This window comes from Polypterus senegalus, chromosome 1 (assembly GCF_016835505.1).
Source record: "Polypterus senegalus isolate Bchr_013 chromosome 1, ASM1683550v1, whole genome shotgun sequence".
Lineage (NCBI taxonomy): Eukaryota > Metazoa > Chordata > Cladistia > Polypteriformes > Polypteridae > Polypterus > Polypterus senegalus.
This window is the reverse complement of record NC_053154.1, coordinates 24,584,523-24,598,719: the sequence shown is the minus strand read 5'-3', so window position 1 is coordinate 24,598,719 and position 14,197 is coordinate 24,584,523. Positions and strand designations below refer to the sequence as shown.

At 40.0% G+C, this 14,197-nt stretch overlaps 1 protein-coding gene across 1 annotated transcript in view; it reads left to right on the top strand.

The window, feature by feature from the left end:
- ptdss2 (phosphatidylserine synthase 2) overlaps window positions 1-14,197 on the top strand; it is a 233,274-nt gene that overhangs the window by 159,247 nt on the left and 59,830 nt on the right. The window contains exon 5 of the mRNA XM_039744791.1: window positions 8,570-8,704. Coding sequence (XP_039600725.1) covers window positions 8,570-8,704 — 135 coding nt within the window. The remainder of the gene's footprint in view (window positions 1-8,569; window positions 8,705-14,197) is intronic.

Here is a 14,197-nt window from a genome sequence, read left to right as displayed (position 1 = left end):
CATATGCATTTATGGATGGAAAGTGTCAAAAATTCTTTTTGGTGTGTGAAGTGAGACCCAGGATTTAATCTGCTTTCAGGCAGGACAAGAATAGGGCAGTAAACTGCCTAACAAAAGACTGTGCAGACAATGTCCCTCTGTGTGTCGGCACAGTAAAACCATTCATACAAAAGGATAGTTCTATAATAAAAGAACAGTGGGGGCATTAGTTATTGAAACAAACATTTCTCGGTATAACAGGTGGCAGCAGGAGGTCATGCTGTGTTATGCATGGCTCTCTGTTACCCATTGTAATATGCAGGTGATTGGGATTTTTTAAAATAGAATGGGAGTCTGGAGTTGAGGAGATTGCTAGGTTCACTTGAATGGTTGATGTTCAGGGAATAACACTTCATAGGTTTGAGGGCTTAGGTCCAATACTAGAAGGTATTTGCAGATTGTGCCCAGAAGTGGTTGACACATAGGGTTACAAAAGTCCTTATCGCCACCACATATGTGAACTTAAATTCAGGAGGTAAGAACTTAAAGGAGAAAGTCAGTAAAGTAGAGGAGGAAAGAAAACATGGAAGTAGTTAAAGAGGTGGGAGGTGAGGAAACAAGAATATTTTTTGGTACTTTTGGTGGGAAAGTACATAAGGCAACCTCACTCTTAAATGGGCACAGATCTTATTTAGATAGATGGAAGTTGCTTGGCTGTGTTTTATTTTATACTTTGCTTTGCTCCATGTGGTTGTCTCTTACTTGTATAAATGCACATATTTTGTTTTACTTGTATGTGACATCTATTTGGGTTTTCAAGAAGCTTAAAGGGCATACCGTTCTTCAACCCACATAAGTTGTTTCAGGATCACCTGGGGTCATTACCTATCTTGGCAGCATCAGGCACAAAGCAGAATTTTTGGATGAGGCAACAGTCTATTTTTGGGCCCAGTCATGCAAACACTCATAAGGGGCCTCTTTACAATCACCAGTTAACCTAACCTGTATGTATTTGGTATAAGTAAGCATAGTATTTGGAAGAAAACCTAAGCAGGCAGATGGAGAACACAGAAAACACAGACCAAGGATATAATTCAAACCCTAGACACAATTGGTGAAGCACCAACCACTGTATCACTATGCCAGTCTTTCCTATTAATTTAAAATCCATCCATCTGTCCTTTTCAAACCCACTTATCCTGTGCAGAGTTGCAGGAATAGTTGGGCCTATCCCAGCATGCTTCAGGTGCAAGGCAGGAACAGTCCCTGGACAGGACACCATTCCGTTGCAGGATGAGCACATTCACGTGCAAACACACACACAAATTAGGGCCAATTCAGCAATGCGGATTCACATGTCTTTTAACAATAGGAGGAAGCCAGAGCACTGGGAGGAAATCTGCATGGGCTTGGGGTGAACATGAAAACTCCACACAGGGGCACCCAGGATGTAAACTTGTCTCTGCCTCTCTGCTACCGAATTGATTTTAAACTAAAACATAAATGTGCCTAAAAATATTTAGTCATCGTTTCTAATTTTGTTCAAAAATTGATCTTAAAGGACTTCGACTGTCCTGTTGAAAATATCCATACTTGAACTTTAACAGAAAAGCCTTTTTTTATTACATTCTGAGCTACAAGTTGATTAAGTAGAGGATGGTTATGAGATGCAGAATTAGATTCCCATTTCTGCCTTCAAACACAAATTAGGCCAGCAATCCTAAAATAAGATTCAATCAGATGATGCAACATGCCATATATAAAATAAGAAGGAGTCAGATTGCATTTTTATGTTTCAGCTTTTAGCAAGAGACAAGATGAGACATAGAAAGGGGTTGAGGTTGCAAGTGATTTTACCTGGCTTTGAGTTTAGACAAATGTTAAGTTTTAACTCGTCCAGTTTCTCCACAGCCTCACATCTCCTAACTAATGACAGAATAGGAGTGTGGACTATTTTTCTGACTCCAGTTTATAGCTATGTGTCTAAAAGACCAATTTTATAAGATGCAAGTTAGTTACACGCTACTGTAATATTTGAGTAAGCCCGACTGATATTGTTTGGAAAGCTTTATGTTATATTACCCTGGAAAGCTATCAGACTAATAGTTGCTTTTTATCTGTAACTTCACAGGTTAAGCACTGTTTAACTAGTATGTGCTTGATAGATAGATAGATAGATAGATACTTTATTAATCCCAAGGGGAAATTCACATAATATTAAAACCTTAGTGGCTAAGTCGCTATCTTAGTGTGTCTTATTTAATTAATTATTCATATGCAACCTCAGAGGCTAAGAGCCACTCCTTAGTGTGTGTTTAAGGAACGATTTATACTTCACGCTCAGAACGCATACGCGCCCGCATCATGGCTGCCACGCGTTTCCAGTGTTCATTTCACAAGACCTCTGAGCAGGTCCTCAAAAATTAACGCTACTCGTGCGCGAGTTGCAGTACGCACTGTACTAAAAGTCGGAACGTGAGGTCATAGTCTCTGTTTACTATCTACATGTGACAGCAAGCCTCTATGGAGATCCTTCGGGGATCGATGTGCGCGCTTTGCTGTTTGATGAATGGTTCAAAGTGGTGAAGCAAAATGCCGACATACAGATGCATTCGTGGTGCTTTTATATTCAAGCGTCGCATATTCCCGATCGTAATGACACGATACATGTTAAAAGTCTCACATACCATCTTTTGTGCCGTCTATTTTTTATTTTTTTTACTTTACCTGCTGTCATGTCCAAGAAGCTCGTAGCGATTAAAAACTGGGATGACGTTTACGATGGTCTGCTTTAATAATAAAGTAAACTACGAGGTTCAAGTGGGCATTTCGAGATTAAAGCCGAAATTTCCACTTTAATCACAAAATACACGTTTTCACCGTGTGTTATTTTTTTCTCAGTGGCTCAAATACAGCGCTATACATTATGTTGCCGATGTGAAGTTGCAAAAAAAAAAAAAGTGGACGGCACAAAAGATGGTATGTGAGACTTTTAAAATCATGTCATTACGATCGGGAATATGCGACGCTTGACTATAAAAGCACCACGAATGCATCTGTATGTCGGCATTTTGCTTCACCACATCGAAACATTCATCCCGTAGGATCAGCATAGAGGCTTTCTGTCACATGTAGATAGTTCCCGAATGTAATGACACGATACATTTTGACACGAGCTTCTTGGACCTGACAGCAGCGGAAAGCAGCAATAGATCGCCACACAGAACAAATTAAATGTATGATATTCCAACTCTCTGCACATTTAGAATCTTTAGATTTATACTTGATATCACTTTCATGATGAAATGCATTAAAGTGTGTATGTTACATTTTACATATAATTTTGTTTAAATAATGAATACTGTTAATTACACACATGGGGGAATAATTACAAACATGGGGGTGTCACGGTGGTGGAGCGATAGCACTGCTGTCTCGCAGGGAGTTATGTTGCTGGTATTTCCTGCTTGTATTCCACACTGTGCTCCGGTTTCCTTCCAAAGATATGCAGATTTGGGGATTTGGTGCCGCTAAAATGACGCTAGTGTATGTGTGTGCTTGTATTCACCTTGCGATGAGCTGAGGCCTCGTCCAGGGATTGTTTCTCACTCGTTCCCAATGCTTGCTGGAATGGACACATCCCTGGATTGATGGATTTAATCAATAAACATCCTTATCAGAGATATTGCGGTAAGGTGTCATCAGATTTTAATGAGTGTTTTAGGCAATTCACAACACAGAGAAGCCGAACATGTTCTCACCATGATAATATCTCGCACTGCCACCTGGTGGATTCCTCCAGATTTACGTAAAGTACGCGCGCAAGTATGAACACTACAACGCTTGCGTAGCAGGAGCGTCCGCTGCAGCATGCGTCGCGTCGCGTGAAGTACCGAACTCCGGCCTAGGAGTAAAATCTCAGAAGGGAGCTTAACTTAATGTGTATTATTTTTAATTGAAAGTCCAACTTTTGAAATTTATTTTCCGCATAGGAGTATTCAGACTGTCCTAGTGTGTCAAGTCAAGTCCAGTTGGGGAGCATGCACTGGTACAGTGCGTTGTCGCACCCACTACACGACGAAACAACTCGGGCTCCCGGTTTGCAACCCCCCAGGCAGACACACAATCCAGTCCAACCCTCCGGAAATGACCCTCTATCTGCCGCAGCCAGGTGTAATGTGGGCAACCCCTTGGCCTGGTCCAGCCACTTGGGTCCCCAACAATGAGGATCTTACGAGCCGGATCATCCTCTGGGAAACGCGCCACATTGCTGTAGTGCCGAAACTGACGCTCCCTCACAATGCAGGTAATGTGCCTCAATCAGGATTCCATGAGCAACCGCTAATTCGACACAAAGTCAAACCAACGGTACCCAAGGATTTTCCGGAGAGACGCAATACCAAAGGAGTCCAGTCTTTGTCTCAGGTCACTGGATAGCGTCTATGTCTCACAACCATATAACAAGACAGGAAGCACCAGGACTCTAAAGACTTGGACCTTCGAACTTTTGCATAGATATTAGGAGCGCCACACACTCCTTTCCAGTGACCTCACGACAACCCTCCATGCTCTCCCAATCCATCTACTGACTTCACAGGAAAAGTCACCAGAGACATGATTGTCACTGCCAAGGTAAGTAAACCTCTCAACAAGGTCAACTCTCTCTCTGCAAACAGACACACTGCTGATGGGTGTACCCAAGAGGTCATTAAAGGCCTGGATCTTGGTTTTTATCCAGGACACTTGCAAATCCAGACACTCAGACTCCTCACTCAGTCTCTCAAGCGCCCCGATCAGAGCCTCCATTGACTCTGCGAAAATCACAGCATCGTCAGCAAAGTCAAGATCCGTAAATATTTCTTCACCAACAGATGTCCCACAGCCGCTGGACCCCACAACCTTGCCCAACACCCAGTCCATACAAGCATTGAACAGAGTAGGAGCAAGAACACATCCCTGACGAACCCAAGAATCAACTGGGAAAAATGCAGAGGTCCTGTGTTTTTTTTTTTTCCCAGTCCTAGTGTGTGTTCATAGTTAAAGGGGCTACACTTTTTCAGCGTTAATTACAATAAGTGCAAGTAGATACATTGTCAATTATTGTGCTAATTATTATTAGCAAACTCTAAATTATATGCAAAAATAAAAAAGGATACATATAATAAAACGGGAAAAGGGAATACTAGAAATATATAAACATGCATTCCGGAAGGCAGAAATGCTAATCTTCCTTTTGCATTTGAAACTTGGCCTTGTATGCCATGAAAAGCTAAAGTAAGTCTAAGGTCAAAGCTCATCTAATGGAGCAATGCATGGCCATAAAATCTTCAGAAGAGCTGACACCAGTTCTATTTGCTGCCAAGAAATACACGCATCAACTGACACTTCAAAACACCGTTAAAGCCTGAGAAAGCATAACTAGGATCTGCCTCATCAGTATGCGTAAAGATCTTTCAGATATCTAATAACAGAAAACATAATTTTCTGAAGATAGCCCAAAATGTTCACCCTAACATTATTAGTTTAAGCCCAAACATGCCTATGAAGATAATACATGTCAAACACATGTTCAGGCTGAGATCAGCATGCATATACCAGGAAAAGCATAATGTTTTGGACACTAATGAACTTGTCAAAATATATTAATTTGACAGAGATATTGATAACATTATATGTTATATATGCTATCATCTACAATGAAGGTGTTGGTAACATTAAACTTTTTGACAAAACAGAAAAGGTAGCCTTCTAATGGTGGTGATTTGCATGAGTCACAACCAGGCGTTTCTCAAATTTTGCATCAAACTTTGAATGCTGTTTAAACACATGAAGTAATAGAAATTATACAGTGCTCAAAAAAAATAATCATCATAGTCTGACAACGAGTCAATTAAGCTTCAGGGATCTCAAATCAGTCCAGTTAGAAAGCATAAGAGACTGTGAATCAGCTAGACCTACTTTGGTGCAAATGAAAGTGACAAACTAGTACAATGGAGAGTCAACAGCAAGATATCCCCCCAAAAGCAAATGGTTTTACAGGTGGTGGCCACAGACAATTGATCTGTCCTTATCCTTCCTTACTGATTCTTGTCTGGTTTTGCATTTTGCTAGTGCCCTCATCACTACTGGTAGCATGAGGCGGTACCTGCAGCCCATTCAAGTTGCATAAATAGTCCAGCTCCTCCAGGATTGCACATCCGTCACAAAAAGATTTGCTGTGTCTCCCAGCATTGTCTCAGAAGCATGGAGGAGATAACAGGAGACAGGCCATCACCGTGCAGCTTGATTGGCATTTGCCAGTGAATACCACAGTTGTCGGCTCTGCTATTGGTGCCCCGTTCTCTTCACTGATGACGGCAGATTCACACTTAAGCATATACAGTGTGTGAGCCTGCTCTCATCTGTGAAGAGAACAGGGCGCCAATGTCAGAGCTACCAATTGTGGTATTCTCAGCACACAAATATCATTGCCTCAAGTGAGGATTCGTATCAACACTTAGATGGTCATCGATGCAAGCTGCCGGAACATTATCCTGAAGATAAGCAGGACTGGATGGGAGATTGATATTGAAAAGTCACACAGGTACACTGAACACTGTATTCCTCTAACCCCTGGAACATTCACTTTACACCTTACAAACCCAGGAAGGTTCATGAAGGCAGCTGGAGACTCCCAGGGCATTGGATCAATAAAGCCTTACAGAAGCTAAGGGGGGATCATACAGGGAGATGATCAAACAGAATAGCTATGGCTAATTTCAGTATACTTTACGAGGTGTTTCCCACGTGCCATAACAACGGGAAGGTAATTCTTCTAGAAGTACAGTTGTGAAGTATTTATTGTTAAGCAAACATGTCTTTTATTAGGTTTAACTCTCATTTGGTTTGTGTATCTTGACCATTCTATCTTAGTGTTTCTTACATTATTACTCATGATGTTGCAAAGTGGCAATAATTACATGCAGCTTAGGGCAATATCCTAGCTTAATATTCTTTCCTTCTATTTCTTTCTCTGTTGTCTTTGTGGTGAAGTATCAGCATTAGATCAAAACAGTTCAAAACGTCACCATGACTCTGTTTATGGCAGGCACTGGAACTAGGATTCTTTATAAATACACCTTATGTCCTACACTGAGGCAGGACAAATTCTTTTCCTAATGTGACGTAAGTGCAATTCCTAAGACTGTTTCTGAGACGCATGATAAATATCAGCCCAGGTGCACTGCGATGATGCAATAGTGTGTCCAAAGACATTGACCACCAAGCAAAACATGGCATTTGATAGTAATGATCATGAAGACAGTTTGGCATTGAATGAATATTACCTTTTAAGGAGGGTTTGCATCCATTTGAAGTTAAGTACCTAAAATATTTTGTTTGCATGTACCTATACATATATCTGTTTATTTTTATAAATACTATACTGTAGATCAGTGCCATTCAGAGGACAGTGGGCAAAGTAGTGTTTGGATCCATTTGAAGATAAGTTAATACTGTTTACTGTATTTGCATTTATGTACACATACACTTCTGTATTTTTATAAGTAGTATAGATGAGTGCCATTCAGAGAGATACTTTGCAAAGGAGAGTGAAGGTTGATAACGAACAATGACGTATCAAAGACATTTTGTGCCATAAACCAATAGTTGAGCACAATACAGTATGTACATGAGAGGGGTTACAAGATTCTAATATGGTATGGCACATTGTAAATTTTATTGCCAATGCTTACACAAACTGTTACATTCCTCACAATAAGATCTGCAAAACAAAGGACACAGAGCCAGTAACACAAGAACTTTGTGAAGGACTTAGCTGCTTAATTATGTGGTGTCTCTTTGCAAATTCCTCCCACTCAAGCGCATTCTACTCCTGTATCTGTTGCAGATTCAACCATCACAAGTCCCAGCACAAAGAACACATCTAGGAGAAGGAAGCATGTGAACTGCAGGCAGGAAACTTCTTGGCAATGCAAGGGCTATAATGTGCCACTTTGTTTCGTTCAGGACAGGAACTGTTTTGAAGAGTGGAACATGTAAATCATTTTCCAGTTCTGGTTTAAAAAAATAATTTATATAGTCCATTGTATTCTGAATGGAAAATGTTGGGTCATATTGAAAAACATGCTGAAGTAATTTGCAATTTTATTTTCCCAAAACATTTGGATCTTGTCAATGCTTTGTATTATTTCAATAGAGAAGTGAAGATTTGAAAGATGGTTGCCTTTTTTAACTAAACTATGACATACATATGGCTCTACTAGTCATTTTTGAAAACTTCTGCTGAAAACCGTTATCTAACACTTGAAGTAAGATTCCAATTTAATGCAGTAAATAGGTAGAGTTGAAAAACAGTAAAAAAAAAAAAAGAAATGTTCTAACTTCAGAGGCTTAATACTGCCAGATGTTCTAGGATAAAGAGTTCATTTAAATTAGAATTACGCTGGCAGAAAATCTCTGATTTATTTCAAGTTGTGTTACATGCTTCAGTTGTAGCACTATTTTACCACAAATTACTGAAAAATCTTCCACTCCAGTGGGTTCTACATACAGATTGGTTAATTTAAGCTTTGTTACTTTTCTTTTACAGACTGTGCATGATGGACGACAGTTTATGAAGTACATTGACCCAAAGCTGGGCGTACCATTACCAGAGAGAGATTATGGAGGAAATTGCTTATTATATGACCCAGGAAACAAAACCGATCCCTATCACAATGTCTGGGTAAGTGATTGGGTTAATTCAACATTTTACTAAGCATTGTTAACAGTTCTTTGCTGGGACAATCTTAATTTCATGTTACCAATGAGAAAAGGTTCTCTCATGGTGACAAATTAACAGCAGATCAATGCCAAATAGGCCATAATATACAAAGTAAGATTACCTAGGTCACAGGCCAACCACCACCTCCCTGGACATGCCACAGATGTCTATTGGTTTACTCAACTTATCAAGTTTAGGGTTGTGGAGAGCTGGTGTCTATTCTAGCAGAGCAAAATTCAGGGTGGAAACCAGTCCTGGAAAGTACATATGCACACATGTTTAGCTGTGCACCCTAACTGCATATCTTCGGGATGGTGTAGAGAAAAAGTTGCAAAGACACAAGGAGAGCTAGCAGATTTCTCCAATCATTTTCAAATAACCAGTTTCTTACTGTGTTAACTGTATTGGAAAGGAGGGGTTATTGGTTATCCATCCTCTTTATAACTTGCTTTTCCAGTTCATCATTGCAGAAAGTTGTTTTTTTTATCTTATTAATTATGCTTTAAAATATTGATTGATTAAATAATCAATTCTACTACTCTGAGCTTGGATTAAGCAGACTAGTCAATTTTTGGATATATGGGTAACTAGGAGACTTTGGAGTTAAAAGAGATGTGACTCTGTGGTAACGGCACCTTTGAGCCACTGTTTTTCTTAAAAATAGTTAAAACTGGGATGTCTGGGACATTTTCAGTGCAAACTATAGCATTCCATCATTTTTCTGTGATTTGTTCAGTATTCACCCATACAGTTCCAACCCAGCTCTGTCACTGTGACAGAATCACACCACTTTCCAGAAGTCTAGCAATTGCAATGCTTCATATGTAAAATATAGTCTCTGCTAAAAAAAAATCTTATATGTAACCATTGATAAGATAGAATCACTGTAACAATATTCATGCAGAACATAATTCAGTGTACATGGATGGAAAGTACCTCTCGGGTGCCTGCCAAGCTTAAAATAACTATGATATTAGAGATGAGGTTTTTTGCACATTTCCCAATCTTTTACAGCTGAAAAGAAATATTTTTAATTCTGGAAAATTTTAATGACTTTGTATCAATAGTTCAGAGATTATTATCCAAAATATAGTTCAAGGAATAATGTCCAGTAGTCAGATTTACCGTTATCCAGTAAAATATCACAAAGTAAATCATTTATTTGTTTTATCTGTCATGTAAAAAGAAGAGCAATGCAAACCTGAGACCTGCAATTGCATAAGAGGAATAAACACACACACGTGATTCAAAACTAAGAATGAATAAAGCCAGAGAGAACACAGAATTGTAAATAAGGAGGCAAAAAAACAAACCGTTTGCCGAGAGGTCTCATTTAATAATAATCCATCTTAATAAAAGAACAAGCATCTGTGTGTCTGTACCTATGTTATCTTTGTGTCCGTCCATTTGCTGTGTCTCAGTTATATACAATCATTTTAAATGAAAAATGCAATGTATTTTCTTAATACATGCATTGCAAAATACATTCCAAAATAGGTAGTCCTCAAGTTATGGACATACGACTTACGAACAGGGCTGCAGCTGCTCCTTCATCTGTCTGGGGGACACGACGCAGGCGCCTCAGTAACTGCCTCTCCGTCATCTCCAGCCTGGGGATGCTGCAAGCAGTGGCTTCAGGGGGGCGGTTTCGCTGCTCGCATAGTGTAATGTCCCTTGGGCGGCTCCGGTTGATGAATGGGGCGGTGAAACCGCACCCCGTTCATTCTCAGTGGGCGGCTGGGTGCACAGCAAGCGCTCATTTGCAGGACGGAGGCTTGATTGGGGCTGAGGGAGGAGGTTCGCTGCCTGCCCACCACGTCACCGCAGCTACTGCTTCTTACTGGATGGAGGCTAGATTGGGCAGAAGGGAGCGTTTCACTTCCCACCCACCACACAGCCCTGCAGTGTCCCTACGAACGGCTGCCCCATTTGTTCTTGGTGGGTAGCTGGTTATGCTGCAAGTGCTGACCATGTTGTGGCTGAACGGAGGCCACTGAGGGTGAATGGGGCTGCAGGGGGCAGCATTGTAGTGTGGCTCTAGTAGTTACCCGTTGAACGGGCACAGTGGTGGGTGATTCACTACCCACCTTTGGCTGCACCCTGTTCGCTCTTGGTGGGTTGACGCTGCAGGCAGCATACTGTATGCAAGTAGAGGTGACTGTGTGGTGGGCGGGTGGTGAACCAGCCCTTGCTGCCCCTATTCATTCTCAATAGCAAGCCTGCTTGTACTGTTATGTACATAGCAGGAAGGTGTCTCTCATCAGTATACCAGACGTGCTGACGAGGGGTGCCTTCCTGCTGTGATAGCGTGTATAGTGCTGTGCAGAAGAGCTCATCTTAACCTTTTGTCTTCACCCTTCAACAATGTCTCTGAAACACAAATCTGATGCAAGTGCTGGTGATACAGTAAAGAAGAGAAAAACCATCACCATGGAAAGTAAAGTAGAAATAATAAAAAGGTCAGAGGGAGGTGAAATTCCATCATTCATTGGCGGAGCACTTGGTTACAGTCGGTCAACAATAGCATTTATTAAAATAATGTACCTATTCCAACTTGCATACAAATTCAACTTAAGAACAAATCTACAGTCCCTATCTCTTACGTAACTCGGGGACTGACTGTAGATGGTGCACTGCAAAAGTTAACGCTGAATGTGTCCAACAGAGAGTAACTGATGGAGAAACAGAAATCCGCTTCTTCGCCTTAATAAAAGGACTAGTGTGTGTGACTGTGTATCTGTGTCTCCACCAAGTTTGCTATGCCTTTGTTATATGCCGAATCGTAAAAGCAGTGCTAATGTTTGTGATGTGCTACCTCTTGGAGTGAAAATCAAATGTATATTACTACATGTATTACAAAATACATTCCAATAGATGTTGCACTAGAAATGTCAATTCTGAATACATCCAACAGACAGCCAGAAATCAGTTTAGCCACCTTAATAAAAGGACAAGTGTCTGTGTATGTTTCTGTGTATCTGTATGTCATTCCGGTTGCTAGGGTTAGGAATTAAAACTTAAAAATAGACAAAAAATGTATAAGAAAGGTTAAAAAAAGAAATCGAACTTGTTGGCTTTTTCTGTTGTCCAGCATTATGCACTGTCAACAGCAGTATGGTAGTGACTTTCTTGCACCATATTGGGCCCCATAACTGAGGCATATGTCTGTAATGCTAATGACTGATAATTCCACATTATTGGTAGCAGATGAGTGAAAATAACAATAAATTGTCACACATGTTGGGAAACCAAAGCCATGACAGGACTATGCTAGATTCACTAAACAGGAAAATGGGGTAGCAACCACTGGTGCATTTTCCCGCCAAAACACTTTGATTATAAGAGTGGTCAGTTTGATGAGCAATGCTGGGAGGAAATAACGAAAAATAGATGAGACTATATAAAAGGACAAGGCTGCCGTGAGTGAAGGGGATCGGGTGCCTATTAATTTATCAGGTCGAATGAACAACTCATGTATCAAATAGGAAGTATGAGGTCTGCATTGGCTAATTAGATTTCAATTAGTCTTAGACTTACAGCAATAACAATATTGATAATACATTTTATTTTTAATGTGCTTTTCTTAACCCAAAGTGCTACAAAGCATAACAAATAGAATAAAAAGTATAAACTAGTGGTAAATGACAAAATTAAAAAAAATGAAAATCAATTTGTAACATACAGTAAAATATACAGAATTAAACATACAAGATGATGCAAGTAAAAGAAGAGTGAACCAAAAAGTTGTTTAAGTTCTTAAAAGATATATAGAGTTAATGTGTTTTCAGTAGTTTCGTAAAGCAGTCAGGAGTCGAAACATTTCATACCTCTTGTCAGGGTATTAAATAGGTGTGGAGAACAAGAAACAACTCCCTCCTTCATGGATTAAAGTTAGCAATATGGCTGCTGCAGGGTGAAAGCGCCAGCAGAACAGAGAGAGAACAAGGGAATGAAGATTCTGACAAGGTCACAGATGTGGTGAGGAGGCTGTGCCATGGACTGCTTTGTATCTGACAGCTTTAAAATGTAATGTGTGTATGAACAGGTAGCCAATGTAAATGTGAGACTAGAGGAGTTACGGAAAAGTTCAGTGATGTATGAGTATGAACCCAAGCAGCACAGTTTTGGAACATACTGGAACTTCTGATGAAAATTTGCTAGTGGACTGAAAAACAGACAGTGATCTGAGTGAGAGTTGATAAAGGCATGAATAATCTTTTTAGCAGCAGTTTCTAACAGAAATGGATAAAGTCTTGAAATATTATAAAGACGAACAATGAAAATTTTGATAATATTTTTAAGATATGCCTCAAATATGAGCTGATTGTCAGAAGTAACTCCAAAGATTATAGGCAGTAAAGGTAGGTAATGCTTGAATATTATCAACAGATAGATTAAAATGTTTAATTTTATAAAGGAAGGATTATCTATTAAAATGTCATTTTTGAACTGATTAGTTGAAGGGAACTTTTTTGCACCCATTCACTTCTTAAAGACAATTGATAAGCAGAGTAAAGGTGGAAATGCATGTAACTTTTACACTATTATAGATTTGAGTGTTGTCTGTATAAGAATTATAACCCAAACCATATTTCCTCATGATTTGCCCTAAGGGTTATCATATAGATGCTGAACCGAACTGAACCCTGTGGGACATCATGTTGTACTGGGGCAGAGTGAGATTTAGTAATTCCCATGAAGACAACTTAGGTAATAACTAACAGGCATTGAACCCTGTCTACCATATGTGGTGGCTTGTCCACTTTCCCACTAAAGTACCACAGAAAGAATTCCTAAATCTTTTTTTTCGTCTCTCTCTGTCTGTATCTTCACCTTCATCTCACTGTCTTGCTACGTGTCATCTTCAGACTTCAGGCTCAGTGTTAATCATGGCCAGAATTAATTCTAGGGTGAGGGCAACCCTAATTTTGTAACGGCGACATCAGGCAAAAGTTTTCTGTAGGTGTTGTCCCTATCTGCTTAAGGATGTCATGCCTGTGGGGCAGCAGTTTCACTGCCTTATAGTTTAATAGGGGACAAGTGCCTCTGCTCTTTTAGCCTGGGAACATGTGTTTGCCCTCTGTTGGCCTGGAGGTCTTCCTATTTTCCTTGTCCTCACTGTCTCCCTATAAAGGAGGTTTTCGGCATTTCTGATGTTTTGTATTGTTCTCCCTCTAGTGTACTATAGGAACATCACATGATGGAGCCTTAGGTGCATCATACTCTCTAGCTCCTGGGTTTTAAAGTTTTTAGCTCTTCTGTAGCATCTTATACAAGCATTGGGCAGTGTCCTTCTTTCTGTGTGCCATCATGTGTTTCCCTCTCTATCTTGCTGGGATCAATCAGTTTATTGCTGACTGAAGTATCCCAGTCTTTTGAGCCACCCATCACAATTTTGAAAAAAGTATCTATAATATGCTGTTTTTCATCAGTCTCACTATATTCATTTTTTAA